We start from the raw sequence: 15,789 nt of genomic DNA, 5'->3' as shown, positions 1-15,789 counted from the left end.
TTTTTTTTTTTTTTTTTTTTTTTTTTTTTTAGTTTCTAAAACACTGGCTTTTGGACAAGCTCTTCCCTCTGCCCTTAATCACTCTACCCTTGACATCTTCCTTCCTACCCTCTTCTCCCCATTCTTGTTTCAGCTCTCTCTTTTCACCCGCCCAACATAACCAACCTGTACTTTGTTTTTGTTTTTTCTTTATTGAGATAAAGTCTCACTAGGCAGTTCAAATTGGCCTTGAATTCACTATGTAGCCCAGGCTGGCCTTGAACTCGTGGTAATCCTCCTACCTCAGCCTCCCAAGTGCTGGGTCTCCAACCTGTACTTTACCTGCCTAACTCTTACTCAGTCTTCTGGTTTTGGTGAAAATAGCTCTATATGCTGAGCATGTCCACAAAACTATTCATCCCTTTATGGTACATATATCAGATTCATTAGGGCCAATGCACGGTATCATACTGTTTAGCATGTACTTTATGGAGGAAGAACTGAGCATTTTTTTCCATATGTTGAACTCAATGTAAGCACGGAGCTTTACGTAACTTCATAATTGTCTGGAGAACAAAAGATGGAAAAAACCTTACCACAGAGCTTCCACAGAATCCATTTTGATGCTTTCCAAATGGCTAGGCTTCAGTTCTCTGACACTTTCCATTTGGAAGCGGGTATTCTTCAACAATAGTGGACAAATAGAGGCCTCACTGTGTTGACTAATTCCTGGACAGTGTCAGTGGCTTTGGCCCAAAGTTTGGATTTGACATTTTCCCAAAGCCACGTTCTAGCTTTGTTTTGGAAAGGAGTTACCTAAGCACATGACCAAACTGTGACCTCACAGAGAACATTTAATATTTGACAGTAAGCTAAAGGAAATTATTTCTGCAATAAAATTTCCTTCTCTGAAGCATATTATAAATATCAAACTGAGCGCTGATCCAAAAAAAAAAATGTCTGCTGCCTTGGTAATAGTTTCAGTCTATAAATCTGAGGTCATTTCTGTGATCTTACATTGAAAGAGCATATGATCCATTGCCATACTAATGAATTTCTTATAAGATAATTGGATTTACCTTAAGGGAGGGCTAGAAAAAAACATGTTAAATTTATCATGAAAAGTCTTATGTAGGATATCTCTAAATTTTACAGGTCATAAGTTCATACTGAACTGATCAATAACACCGAAAATAAAAAGGGAAATTACCAGATAGAAACAGATTATGCCTCATAATTTTCTGGCTTTTATCTGTCCTCTGATATGTTAGAAAATATATATTACCTTTTCCCTGCTACAACAAAGAATTTGCCTTCAAGTTCTATCAGTATGTGTAGAAACTATTTTGAATCTATGTTTAAACACTTTATTATGTTCAGCTTGAATTATTTTAAAAGCTAAATCTAGTATACACTGGATTTCATAATTTAAAGTCTATTCATAGAAGGCAGAAATAGAAGCAGTAGTATATAACAGAAAGAAGCTTAGCATAAAGTCACAATGCTCGTGATTGTGACAATTTCTATGAAGCCATCCAATGTAGGTTATGTGAGTACATTGCTTCCACAATTGAAAGGAGAAATTCTTCCATTATTATTTTAAGAAGAGGATTTGGAAAATAATGGAATTCTGCAGATTCAGTTCAAGAAACATCCAGAATGTTCTCCTCAGATCTCACCACTTTTGCCCATAGGTTAAGAAGCAATAAAAAATTAGTATACATGTGATGCCTGGCATGTGTGAGGCTCTAGGTTCAATACCCAGCCAAAAAAAAAATACATACATGTGTACCTGAAAGGGACTTTTTACCCCACTAGGAATATTAGAAAGGCCAAATAAAGCTACTCCTGAAATTATGTATACATTATGCATAGCTGTAATACACAAGCAAATTCAGAAAGCATGTAAAACCAGCAGTAAGGGCTTCTGACACTAAGAGGCCATAAGCGGTATGTGGGTACACATCTATGCATATGTTTGCCTGGGTACACACATGAGGGTGTGTCTGCAGATACACATGTGCGTGCCTTGTGTCAGTGTGTGTACACACGCATGTAATTGTATTCATTAGTATCAAGATTCTAATTAGGTCGAAAGAAATCTTTTTAGCCCCAAGGATAAACCAAGCAACTGTGAGCAAATTATGAAGTTGCATTAAGCTCTTTATACTTTTTTACATTCGCTTTCTAAAAACTAAGATTTCTAAAGTAAGCACAACAGAATTCCGTGAACTTCATGTCAACTGTTTTAATAACAGAATTAAATTATTCTGAAGTTCACATGGCAGAATAGGAGCATAAAAGAAAAGCAGTGAAGCCTGGGCCCGGATCCACCACGGGAAGGAAAGCCATGCCTGCTCCCAACCCAGCCGCCATCGCTCAAGCGCTGAGAAGGTAGCTGCACGGGCGCCCCTGAACCCCTATATCTCCCCCCGCGCACTCTCAGACCTCCTGACTGTGCCAGTCTTTGGACCCACTCTGCAGAGGCAGAGGTGGTCATCAAGGGTATTTTTCTGAGTTCCCAACTTTGAACATCTTTAAAGAATGGGAGTGGGAAACCTGTAATAGAACATTGTGAAGTTCAACCATTCAGAAGGATGAGGAACTCAATCTGGGCCTGGCAGCCTGAGGTCAGTCAGTGTCATGGGGTTCAGCCATCAGCTAACTGAGACCAGGGGACTTGCATCCTAGCTCTGTCTGAGCCATTAAATGGTAAATACACTATATTGAAATTTTGTTCACTGCACACATGTTCTGGACTGCTTCTTGATTTCAATTTAATTCAAATGATTTAAGGGTGATAGACTAGTGACTACCACAGGTGATCAATGTCCAAGTTGTGCTTGATCTTAATGTGTTGCTGATTGTATCAGTTGGGAAAAAGCATTGCTGTTGATTTGATGAGCTGTTTCTCTGATGTTATGAAGATGAGAATGTCTGTGGGTCGTTAGAGACACAGAAGCTAGGGCACAACCACATCAGGAAGATTTGGGTGATAACCCAGAGATTAAATCAAGGACAGTCCGACAACAAAAATAAAAATGAGAAAACACTTAAGCAAGACACAAAGACAGACTTCCAGTTCACCAATGGCAAACAGTAGGGCAAATGAGGATGAAAAGGCCAATAGTGAACCACCAGGACACGCTGAACTCAAAGCACAGGAAGTAACAAAACAGATCAATCAGGCTCAAGAAAAATTCAAAACAGAAATAATTTCCCAGATAACCATAGAGATAGTGAGCAAAATGGAAGTCGTGATTCGAGACTCTAGAGCAGAAACTGACAAAAAAAATAGATGAGCTCAGGACCATGATAGAAGCCATGAAGGCCCAGCATAAGAAAGAAATGGAAAAAATAAACACCCAACATAGGAAAGAAATGGAATCCATAAAACAGATATCCAGGAGATTAAACACTCTATTGAAAGTGTACACAAGAGAATAAAAGAATGCGAAGATAGGCTCTCAGATATAGAAGATAAGATTGCAGTCAGTGACCATGAAAAGAGAGGTCTCTTAAAAACAGTAAGAGATCATGAGAAATCCATCCAACAACTCCTAGATGATGCAAAGAAGAATAACATAAGACTGATAGGAATCCATGAAGTAGCAGGAGAAAATACAAAGGACTTTAAAAAGCTGTTCACAGAATTAATGACAGAAAACGTCCCAAACAGAGGGGAAGAATTTGACATTCAGATAACTGAGGCATATAGGACCCCAACTAGCTACAATAAAAAAAAACTACACGTAGACATATAATAATCAAGATCCCAGAAACCCAACAGAAGAACAAAATACCACAAGCAGTAAGAGAAAAGAAACAAATCACATACAAAGGAAAGCCCATCAGAATCACAGCAGACTTTTCAGCACAAACCCTTGGGGCAAGGAGAGTCTGGAATGAGATATTTCAAGTACTAGAAGAGAACAACCTCCAACCTAGACTGATGTATCCTGCAAAACTCTCTTTCAAAATGGATGGGGAAATAAGACACTTCCACGACAAAGAACACCTGAGAAACTACATGAATACCAAAACCAGCACTACAAGCAATTCTAAACAAGATCCTAGAAAAAGGCAAGGAAGGCAACAACACCATGAGGCCCAACAGAGCAAATCAAATAGGCAACGCAAGAAATTAAAAGGAGAAGGTGAAAAAGTAAAAAGAGTCAACAAAAGGCCAATAACATGTCAATAATAAGTCAGTACATATCAGTTATAACCAGCAATGTCAATGGCCTCAACTCACCAATCAAGAGAAATAGACTGGCAAAATGGAATTAAGAAGCAAAATCCAACAATATGTTGTATACAAGAAACACATCTAGTGCAAAAAGAAGCCCATAGACTGAAAGTGAAAAGATAGAAAAAAACAGGGGTAGCAATCTTATTTGCAGACAAAGTAAATTTCAAACCAAAACTGATTCTAGTATTATTGAGGTAGGACGGTACTGTATCATACCTCTATGAATGTAAAATATCTTGTACCTGCTTTATGATACATAGTAGGGACCATGCTTTATCAGAGCTACATTTCATGATATTACTCTAGAATGTTCTTTTTCCAGATGATGATTAAGATGCTAATAAAAAAAAATGGTGCCCGGTACCACAACCGCAACAGAACTTTGCTGTTTTCTGGATATTATTCTTTTCTTTGTTTCTTTTTTTTTTTAATGGAATGTGCTGAATGTCTATAATTTTGTTCAGATGACTGCAGAACCTGGAAAAGCTGTTGCTGCTATCGATGCATAACATACTGCTATTATTAGTCTTTTCATACACACACACACACACACACACACACACACACATATATATATATGTATATATAAATTGAATTGTGGGAAACTTTAACGGTGCTGCCAATTTTAGAGAAAGTCATCCCAATTTACTGTGTTGAGTTGGCATTGTACAGAAACTGACAGCCATATTGGTCTAGAAATGTTAATTTTTTTCCATTTGTACAGGGGTAACACAGTGTATTAAATATGTAAGGTCATATCTACATGGGTTTGATTACAGAAACTAATAAAGTATTCTCTAAATAATGAAAAAGAAAGAATAATATAAGACTACAAGAGCAAGAAGCAATTTAAATATGTTCAGGGACCATTTTCATCTTCAGAATTAAGGATTATTTTAATATTATATCATTGTCTTTTCTCTTTTACTTTCCTTTTTAGTTTTATTTTAGGATTCCCTATTTTTAATGTTCATACAGAGATTTCTTTAATTGAAATACCAAATAGTTTCTTTGGTGTGAAAAACTATAATAGTACACAGGATCCTAAAGAGATAATTAATAATGTGAAATAGGAAGTAAAGGGCTAAAGGTGTAGGGAAAGTGGGAAGGGTCGGGGAAAGGTAATAAGGGAGAGAAAAAAATATGAGAAACTGAAAAAATGGAAATAAAGTGTTTGTAAATGGAGAGGGGAGGAGGGGGTAGAGGGAGGGCAGGGACAAGGGGAAAAAATGAGAATCAAGACCTATTATGTAAAGGTACAGAATCCCAATGATATATGTAACTGTATTGTATACCTAGATTGTACCAATAAACTCAATAAAAAGGAAAAGAAAAGAAAAAAAAGGTAAAAGCATTGAAAACAAGTATAACAGAAGTCTATTTTAATAGATCGTAAGATACATAATAATATAAGGGACAAGGGGAAAAAATGAGAATCAAGACCTATTATGTAAAGGTACAGAATCCCAATGATATATGTAACTGTATTGTATACCTAGATTGTACCAATAAACTCAATAAAAAGGAAAAGAAAAGAAAAAAAAGGTAAAAGCATTGAAAACAAGTATAACAGAAGTCTATTTTAATAGATCGTAAGATACATAATAATATAATGTAAATAATTTTAATGTAACTGCTAAAATCAAGCAGTTAGATCAACGGAATGGAACAGTTAGCACACAAACTAATCCAATCTCTCACCCAAAGACACAAAGATTTCTGTAAACCAACCAACAAAATCATCAGGAAAATAATCCCATTTAATTATATAAATGGAAACTTTTACAGGAAAAAATTGACATAATCAAGTGGAAAGGTCCAATCACTTCCATAGTCATACAAAGCTGTAAATAAGATGATAATTCAACTGAAAGCAAAATTATTAAAATTTAATGAGTTCGTGATGTAACCTCACTATACACAGCTTTTATTAAGTAGTTTGTATTGGATTGTTATTACTGTTACTTTTTTGCAGTGTGGAGATCAAACCCAGGGCCTTGTATAGGCTAAGCATATGCTTTAGCTCTACCACTGAATTACATTCTCAGCTCTGCACTTATTTAAAAATACATTTATATAAAAATTTAAAGCATATTACTAAAGCTATTTGAAGTATTAACTATAGCTAAAGGAATACTTATAGTAATTAATATTGAAATATGAATTGAGGGCCAGGAATTTAGTCCAGTGGTTCCACTGCCTGCCTTGGAAGTACAAGGTCCTGAGTTTGATCTCCGGTACCAAAAAAAAATTATTATTGAAATATGAAATCATGTGGTAACAAGGGTGTTAATGGGATAATTTTTCATTTCTATAATGATAGGTATCACTAGGCTTATACCTACCATGTAAAAAAAGCCATTCAAACCAAGTACCATCATTTGAGTATGACTAATGACTAGAATAACAGCAACTGTTGGAAATTCATTTAAAATTCAAGAAACCAAAGCAGCTTTAGGAGTTGACAACTCCTTGCCCCTCCAAGTAAGACACCTGTTTAAAATGCTTTTAAACTGGGCATGGTGGCTCTGGCCTCTAATCCCAGGAGAGGATGAGGCAGGAGTAATGCCAAGAATTCAAGGCCAGCCTGGGCTACAGAGTGAGTTCAAGGCCAAACTGAAATATAGTGAGAACTCATTTCAAAAAAAAAAAAAAAAAGCTTTATAATTCTCTAATATTACCTTGGGTGCATAAAAGTTATCAATTTGTTTAATAATGTTTGAAAATGGAAAAAGTTCCTTTTGGCTAATTTACTCTTAGGCAATGTGTAAGAGATAATGTTTAAATTTTATGGAAAAATGCCAATTACACGTAAAATGAGTACAGGCTGAAATGATTGGATGCTTTTAAAAAGTTTGAAACAAAATAACAGACTGTGCCTGTAAAATGACATGACTGCAGATGAATGTCTTTCCCTTTTTCTAGACCATGGAAAACAGTTCAGTGTACTGTCATTGCTGGCCCAGTAAATTCAGAGCTAGGATTAATATTCAAACTTCAAATCTTAAATCTAATTGGTTTGCAATCGGTTTGTAACATTTCTATTCCCTATTTAAATTTTTCAACATGTTTTAAAACTATAAGCTTTCAAAAATTCTGCTTGGAAGAGAGAAGAAAAATTTAAATATATTTAAATAAATAATATAGTCCCTTACTGTAAAAGACTTTTATTAATAAAAATTTATCAAACATCTATTATATAGTACACACTTGGCCCTGGCTAAGGATTCTTTGTAAAACAAGACAGTTATGGTCCCTGGTCTTGTATGCAACAGGATGGCAGACAGGGATGGTGACAATGAACAAGTAAACACCTACATTAGGAGAAAGTATGATGAGTAAGTACTCTTGAAGAAACAAATGGGGCGGGGGGATGAGTCCACTGTGCCTGGTCTGGAAAGGCCCCTTAAAGAAGGTGATATTTAAACTTACCCTGAAGAATAGCAGCTACCATTAGATGAGGAAAAAGAACTTGTAGCCAACGGAACACAAGTGTAAAGTCCCTGAGATAGGAAAGAGCTTGATTAGCTGCAGAAATGTAAAGGAAGTACAGTCATTGAAAATGGTGATCAAGGAAGCAAGAGGAATAAGGTAAGGCTGGAGAGAGAGGCTGGGCCCTGATCAAGAAGGGACTAGAGGGTTGTGGCACAATGGTAAGTGAATCATTGAAAGGTCTGAGGTGGGGTGAGGTGAGGCAGATGGGGATAAATTGAGGTATGGGAGCCTTTCATGCTTTAAAAAGTCCACAAAGCTGCAGGTTGGAGAATTATCTAGGCTAGGAAAAGACGAAATGACTATATTAGTGTCCTCAGGGACGGAAGAAGATAGATCTTAGTATGTCTGAAGGCAAACTAACTAGAGCTGCTGATGGGCTGGATCCAGGCGTTCAGGATCAATCTCAGGTGTCTTGATTTAAGTGAGAGTGGCAGGTAGTACCATTTATCCTCCTCACAGAAAATGTAATTACCCCAAATTTAGCATTTTCACTACTCAATCATTTTAAGGTAATCTTCAGGCACCAAGACCCATCCATTTATCAAGAAGGCAGGATTGCTACCACATATCCACTAGTATGGTTAAAAGTTTAAAGACAGATAATAGCAAGTGTTGGCAAAAATGTAGGGGTATTGGCATCCTCATATACAGATGACAGAAATGTAAAGAGGTACATCTGCATTAGAACTCAGTCTGGTAATTTCTCCAAAGACAAACATAGAGTTAGCATATGACCAGCTATTCCACTTCTAAATATGTATTCAAGAGAACTGAAAACACAAATGTTCATAGAAGCATTATTCATAACAGTAAAAATGCTTTTAACAACCCAATCACTTATATAACAACCTCAAGTGTCTATAATTGGAGTTTATAGGTCTTAGAGGTCTCTTTTCTGTAGGACTTTCAGAGCCTTTAATTCATATTATGTGCCTAATGTACATAATGAATCAACAAGGCAGGTGGAATATAAGCTGTATACCTGGCCACAGGACATCTTTTTAGCGGAGCAGCACCACACAGGACTAGTTTTTGCCGCACTTACTTTGAGAAGAAAGCTACCTCGTAGCTTTCTTTTATTCATTCATCAAGTACCACCTGATCACCTGCAATATTCCTGCAACTTGGTCACTCCTGCGCTACAGAGATGAAGCTGATACTTCTCACGGAAGAATGGTCCAGAAGAAAGAAAGGAAAGGTGCTTAAACAAGTAGAATGTACCAGAAGGAGCACAATGCCGATACTATAATTTAAACACCAAGAAATCCCATGGGAGAGACTCATTTCGACTATGGACTGAGTGACACTACGTGGAAGACCCAGAACTTCAGTCAGGCCTTAAACTGTGGGTGGCTTCTGAATCAGAGTAGTAAGACAAATAACTTAAAGGACTGGCAGTCAATCACGTAGAACTTCAAAACATAAAACCATTCTGTAAGGTGAAGATGTTTACACTTCATTCTGTAAGACATGGGGACCCACTGAAGTTTCTGAGCAGGGGTAGAAGCAGACCTAAACAAGTCATTTTTTGAGTCTCAGGTGCTTCGTTCATAAAATGGGCTAATTCCACCAGCCTTATCTCACTCCGTGTGTGAGGATCGAGTACCTGGCCGGCGGGCAGCACAACCCTAAGCGAAGTTTATTACTTGGCAGTGGAACAGCTGTTCCCTGTTCCTTCAGAAGAATGTGAGTCTCAGAAACACCTGCCACATGGTATTTCATCTCTGTGGCAGGGCCAGATGGGAAATCTGAGATGGAAAATGAAGGCCTTGAAACAGAGCATATTTTAAAGTACTCTTGTAGCAGTCAAATCAGATCTGTATTTGATTTCATTTCATTTTGTTTAGAATGCAATAGACACTACGTGGAGGGAACAGCTGTTGGAAACAAAGACAAGAAAGAATATAAACAACAGATTGCTTGACTATCAAATACTAAGATGGTGTTGGGTGTGTGTGTGTGTGTGTGTGTGTGTGTGTGTGTGTGTGTGTGTGTGTGTGTGTGTGTGTGTGTACACGTGCTCATGTGCGGACCAGAAAGTGCCTACGCACATGTGTACAAGTATATATGAATGCATCCGTGTAAATAAGTCTGTGTGTGTCTCGTTCCGCGAATGTTATGTGAGTTTGGAGTGAGTGTGACTTGTGTGGGATGTGCATCAGGAGTCAGATACAGGGAAAAGGACCCCGGGCACATTGCGGACCTATTTACCCTTCTCCCACCACAGAGCAGAATTATGAGCAAAGCCAGCCAGACAGCCAGAGACAGCGATCCCCAGGTGCTGCCAGGAGCAGCACAAGGCCCTCCCGTGGGACACCAAGCCAGAGCAGATAGAAATCTCTGCTTGCCCGGGAGCCTTACCGGGCAGAGCTGTCCCGGGAACGTCGAAGCCATCTTGCCACCATTTGTTCTATTCTGTGTGCTTTCCGAGTCTGGAATAAACTGGTCTCCAGCTCTTCCATTTACCTAAAAGGAAGAAGAGTGCTCTTTAAGAAGCTAACCAAAACACTGTGGAGAGAATTCTGTCAAAAAGTGTTAAATACTGACATTTTTTGTGTTTTCCCACTTGAAGACACATTGAGGAAAAATAACTAGTGTACTCTATCTGAAATCCATAGAAAGCTGGACATCTACACAGTAAACACATTAGCAACCTCTCCCACGAAGAGTCCAGTCTAGTGGTAAACAGAATAAAATAGATAAGGCTGCTCAAACTCTGACTGCAACCCACAAGAAGAAATACATCTGACTATATAACACCGTCTTCTCTCCTCCAACACTGCATCCCTGGACAACACAGTTCAGTCTGCCTGCATCAAGAGCTGCGGATATGGAAGCTTCCATATCACATGACTGGGCATACTTTTCTGAGTGCCAATTCTTTTGCTCAATGTTTTATATTTAATTTTTGAATAGGTAATTCACTCGTACAATTCAACAGCAGCTCATAAAAATAAAGTCACTGTGTTGTGCACTCTAAAAATCTGTGAAGGTAGATCTAACATTTAGACATTCTTACCACAGTGAAATATATGCATATAGTGAAAAGCTTCCATTCTCTCTGACTTACCCCCATTTACCTAGTTCCCATGCTCATACTGTTCTCTCATTCTGATGATCCTTCTTATTGATTTTATATTTTCTTAACACAAAGGGTAGTATACCATACAATTATCTTTCACCAAGCTTTTATTCTCTTGGGAATATGTGTCCTTCATATCTTTCCACAGTAATACACAGATACTTGGAAACAGTCCAATTGCCCATCAAGATATGGGGTTTTTTTAATATAAAATGGAGTACTACTCAGCCATTAAGAATGAGAAACTACAGAGATTTATAGCTAAGTGGATGTACACTGAGGTCATCATGTGAAATTAATAAGTTACACATGTGCAAATACCAAATAGTTTCTCTGGTGTGAAAAAGTGAAAGTGTAAATAAGGGTTAAAATGTATAATTGATATTGTGTAACAGGAAGAAAAGTCTAAAAGAGTAGAGGAAGTGGGAGGGGTAGGGCAAAGGCAAAAAGGGAAAAGAAAAAATTTGTAAAAAGGAAAAACATGGAAACAATGTCACTGTAAACAGGGAAAGAGGGAAGGAGGGAAGGGGGGAAGGGCTCAGGGAAGGGCTGGGGAATGGGGGAAAATAAGCTGATAAGTCATGTATGGGTACAAGATTCCAATGATGAATGTAACTGTGTTTTATACCTAATATGTACCAACAAATATAATAAAGATAAAACCATTCATCATTCTTTTTGACAACTACTGAGTATTCCATTGTATGAATGTATTGTAAAGAATAGCTCTCGATTGATAGACACTTGGGTTACTGCCAATATTTTGCTATATAAATAACACAACAATGAATTATATTATACGTATACCATTACTGCAATATATGCTATTATGTATCTGGATAGGTTCCCAAATACTAAATTGCTAGCTCAAAAGTTACACTGATGTATGGTTTGATTGATATTGTCAGGTTACCAAGAAAAATGTATATGTGTTTGTGCTTAAGATTAATGTTTCATAAATCAATATATATATTGATATTTTTCTAGTCTATTTCACTTTTAAAAATTGGTCTCAACTCAAAAAATTAATTTCATAGCCCACTAAATACCCATATAAAATATGACATTGGGAAGTAAACATGGACACTGAGCAAATAAAGAATGATGACCCTAACAGAAACAGAAAATCTAAAAATACAAGTACCATAGAAGAAAATTTTGATTAAAAGCTTCACACACACACCCAAAAGCCAGGCACAGACAAGTTCAAAGGTGAATTCATACAAATCTGTAAGATGAAGCTCACCCTGATTTCTTTGTTTTGCTTCCAATAAACTTTTTTTCATTAAGTACATTGGTACATTTTAGGTATATAACACAGTTACATTCATCATTAGGAACTTGTACCTTTACATGATGCATTTTGGTTCTTATTTTTTTCCCCATTCCCCTGCTCTCCCTTCAACCCTCCACCCCTCCCTATTTACAAAGGTTTTTGTTTCCATTTTTTCTTCTTCTTGTATTTATTCTTTCCCTTCTTTCCTTTCCCCCGTCCCTCCCACTTCCCCTACTCCTTTAGATCTTTTCTTCCTATTTCACATTATCCATTATTCATTTTGATCCTTTTAAATAAACTTTTTAGTAATAATTTTAGATATATATTAAAAGGTCACAGAGATAACACAGAATTACCACATCCCTTCATTCAGCTTTAATATTAACATCTTACAAAATCATTGTACATTTTTTTTCCAAAATTAAGAAAGTAACATTGGCATAATACTATATAGACCAGTGGTGGTGAACCTATGACATCCATGCTGTCAGCAGTTTTTTTTGTTTTTGTTTTTTATCAGTGAAAGCTCTAAAAGGTCCACCATCACTGCTATAGACTATATTCAGATTTCATCAGTTTTTCACTAATATTTTCTCTTCTCTTCCAGGATCTAACCTAGGATATCATGTGGGGGTTAGTGTTCACCCAAAGCTATTTCAACTGTTCTACCCCATAAAGTTTCCAAATTCTTTTTGAGGAGCCAGAACAACACTTATAAAAGTTCTGACAAAAAACAATGCAGTAAGGTAAAAATGTAATCTTTCTTACAAATATAAAAGTATACTAAAAATATTAGCAAATATAATCCTGTAGCAATCAAAAGTATAACAGTGGGATCTATCCCACTAGTACAAGAAAAGAAGGCTAACCAAAAGACGTAAAAACAAACACAGGACACCCACTGTGCACTGATCACTTTGCAAACCTGGAGACTTATACTTTTCAGTAAATGGAAGCCAAATACAAATTAATGGACATAAAAGTGGACAAGGATACAGGCCACAATGAAAAATAAATTCCTTTTAATTCAAGGGATGTGTCAGTCTAGCTTTATTCTATAATAGGGACATCAGACTTGAGTATTGTCTTTTGTTCTGGGCATCTCACTTTTAAGAAGTACGAAAGAGATAACAATTTATTGTTAGTTAAACATGTGAAATGAAACAATGTCTTAATCAAAGGACTATTATCTAGAACATATAAAGAACTAAAAAAAATCGGCACCCCCAAATATAAAGACCCAATTAAAAGTGGGCATCTGAAATGAACAGACATTTCTCAGACAAAGAAGTAAAAGCAGCAAGTAAATATATGAAAAAATACTCAACATCACTGGTCATTCGAGAGATGCAGATGAAAACAATACTGAGATTCCACCTCACCTCACAAAGAATGGCTGCTATCAAGAAATCAACCAATAACAAATGTTGGCGGGGTTGCAGGGAGAAAGGAATCCTTCTCCATTGTTGGTGGGAGTGCAGACTGGTGCAACCACTATGGAAATCAATATGGAGATACCTCAGAGAACTACAATTAGAGGTTCCATTTGACCCAGCCATCCCTCTGCTGGATATCTTTCCAAAAGAATTAAAAGAATCATATCACAGTGATATAGGCGCACCTATGTTTATAGCGGCACAGTTTGTAATAGCTAAAACTTGGAAACAGCCCATTTGTCCATCAGTTAGAGAATGGATAGAGAAGATGTGGTTTTTCTATAAAATGGAATACTACTCAGCCATAACAAATAAGAAATTAGAGTCATTCATAGGAAAATGGATGCATGTTGAGGATATACTCTTTTTTCCCCCCTCGTTGAGTTTATTGGCACATTTTTTTGTTTTTGTTTTTTGAGACAGGGTCTCACTATGTAGTGAGACTGACCTGGAATTCACTATGTAGCTAGCCCAGGCTGGTCTCGAACTCACAGCTATCTTCCTGCCTCAGCCTCCTGAGCTCTGGGATTACAGGCGCGTGCCACCGCACCTGGCCTATTGGTACATTTTAGGTATACAGTACAGTTACATTCATTATTGGGATCTGGTACCTTTACATGACAGGTCTTGGTTCTCATTTCTTCCCCTTGTCCCTGCCCTCCCTTCACCCCTCCTCCCTCCCCCTTTACAAACACTTCATTTCCATTTTTTCATTTTCTCATATTTTTTTCTTTTCCCTTATTAGCTTTCCCCTACCCTTCCCACTTTCCCTGCACCTTTAGCCCCTTTCTTCCTATTTCACACTGTCCATTATACCATTAGGATCTTATTTACGATTGTAGTTTTTCACACCAGAGAAACTATTCGGTGTTTACATGTGTGTAACTTATTTATTAAATGAATTTATTAAATTTATTATATATTACTTATTTATTAAACGAATTCATTAAATTTATTATATATGTTATATATTACTTATTTATTAAATGAATTTATTAAATATATTATATATTACTTATTTATTAAATGAATTTATTAGATTTATTATATATTATATATTACTTATGTATTATTTAATAAATTTATTAAATTTATTATTTATTACTTATTTAATAAATAAGTCACACACGTGCAAATACCGAATAGCTTCTCTGGTGTGAAAAACTAAAATCGTGAATAAGGGCCTAATGGTATAATGGACAGTGTGAAATAGGAAGAAAGGGGCTAAAGGTGTAGGGAAAGTGGGAAGGGTAGGGGAAAGCTAATAAGGGAAAAGAAAAAAATATGAGAAAATGAAAAAATGGAAATGAAGTGTTTGTAAAGGGGGAGGGAGGAGGGGTGAAGGGAGGGCAGGGACAAGGGGAAAAAATGAGAACAAAGACCTGTCAGGTAAAGGTACCAGATCCCAATAATGAATGTAACTGTACTGTATACCTAAAATGTACCAATAAACTCAATGAGAAAAAAAAAGAAACAATGTCTTAATGTCTACTTTCTAAACACTATAAATTACAGTAAAGGAATAAAGAGGTATAAACCCCTGGGGTAACAAACATAGGGTATATTATTTTCCTGTTGCTGTGACAAACTGACACCCACAACTTACAGGAATATAGGTTTATATTGGTCCACAGTTTCAACAGGCGCAGTTTGTGGTAATCTGGCTTTAAAGCAGAAACGGTATGGTGAAAGGATACAGTGGAAGAAAGATCTCACCCCATGGCAGGCAAGAAGTAAGAGAGAGCAAGAGGAGGAGCTGGGACAAGGGTACAAGCTTTCAGGTCATGCCCCAAGGACTCATCTCTTCTGACCACACCTCACCTCCTAACAGCACACGCAGCCATGAACTCATCAATGCATTAATCTACGCAGAAGAATAATGTTCCCGTGGTCCGATCATCTTCTAAAATCTCCACTTCCGCTATGAGAGTTTTGAGGGCTATTTTAGATCTAAACCATAACAAAATGATTCAGAATACAGGAGACAACAAATAAGAGATATTAGTATGGTTTGGAAGGTAGAAAGTATTTGGAAGGGAGGTAATGGGTTTTGCAGAACCAAGGAAACAGAAACCTATGTGATTTTATAAGGGGATTCTGAAGGAAGTTGAGCAGATTCTCCCAATGGTTCAGCCATTAGAAGCAGTAGGTACAGGAGAAAACTGGGATGAGTCATGGGGCTGAAAATACAGAAACAAGCCTCTGGAAGTAATAACTGTATCGATGACCCCCATTCTCTCTCCCTCCCTCCCCCTCCCTCCCTTACCCC

At 37.0% G+C, this 15,789-nt stretch overlaps 1 protein-coding gene across 6 annotated transcripts in view; it reads right to left on the bottom strand.

The window, feature by feature from the left end:
• Frmpd1 (FERM and PDZ domain containing 1) overlaps positions 1–15,789 on the bottom strand; it is a 178,140-nt gene that overhangs the window by 54,810 nt on the left and 107,541 nt on the right. For all 6 annotated transcript variants that reach the window (XM_010619413.3, XM_010619410.3, XM_010619412.3 and 3 more), the window contains one exon: positions 10,088–10,192. In XM_010619413.3, the coding sequence (XP_010617715.1) occupies positions 10,088–10,188 (101 nt within the window). In that variant the 5' untranslated portion in view covers positions 10,189–10,192. The remainder of the gene's footprint in view (positions 1–10,087; positions 10,193–15,789) is intronic.

The sequence above is a fragment of the Fukomys damarensis genome, unplaced genomic scaffold (assembly GCF_012274545.1).
Source record: "Fukomys damarensis isolate Sample0158 unplaced genomic scaffold, DMR_v1.0_HiC HiC_scaffold_36, whole genome shotgun sequence".
Taxonomy (NCBI): Eukaryota; Metazoa; Chordata; class Mammalia; order Rodentia; family Bathyergidae; genus Fukomys; species Fukomys damarensis.
This window is presented reverse-complemented; position numbering and strand designations above follow the sequence as displayed.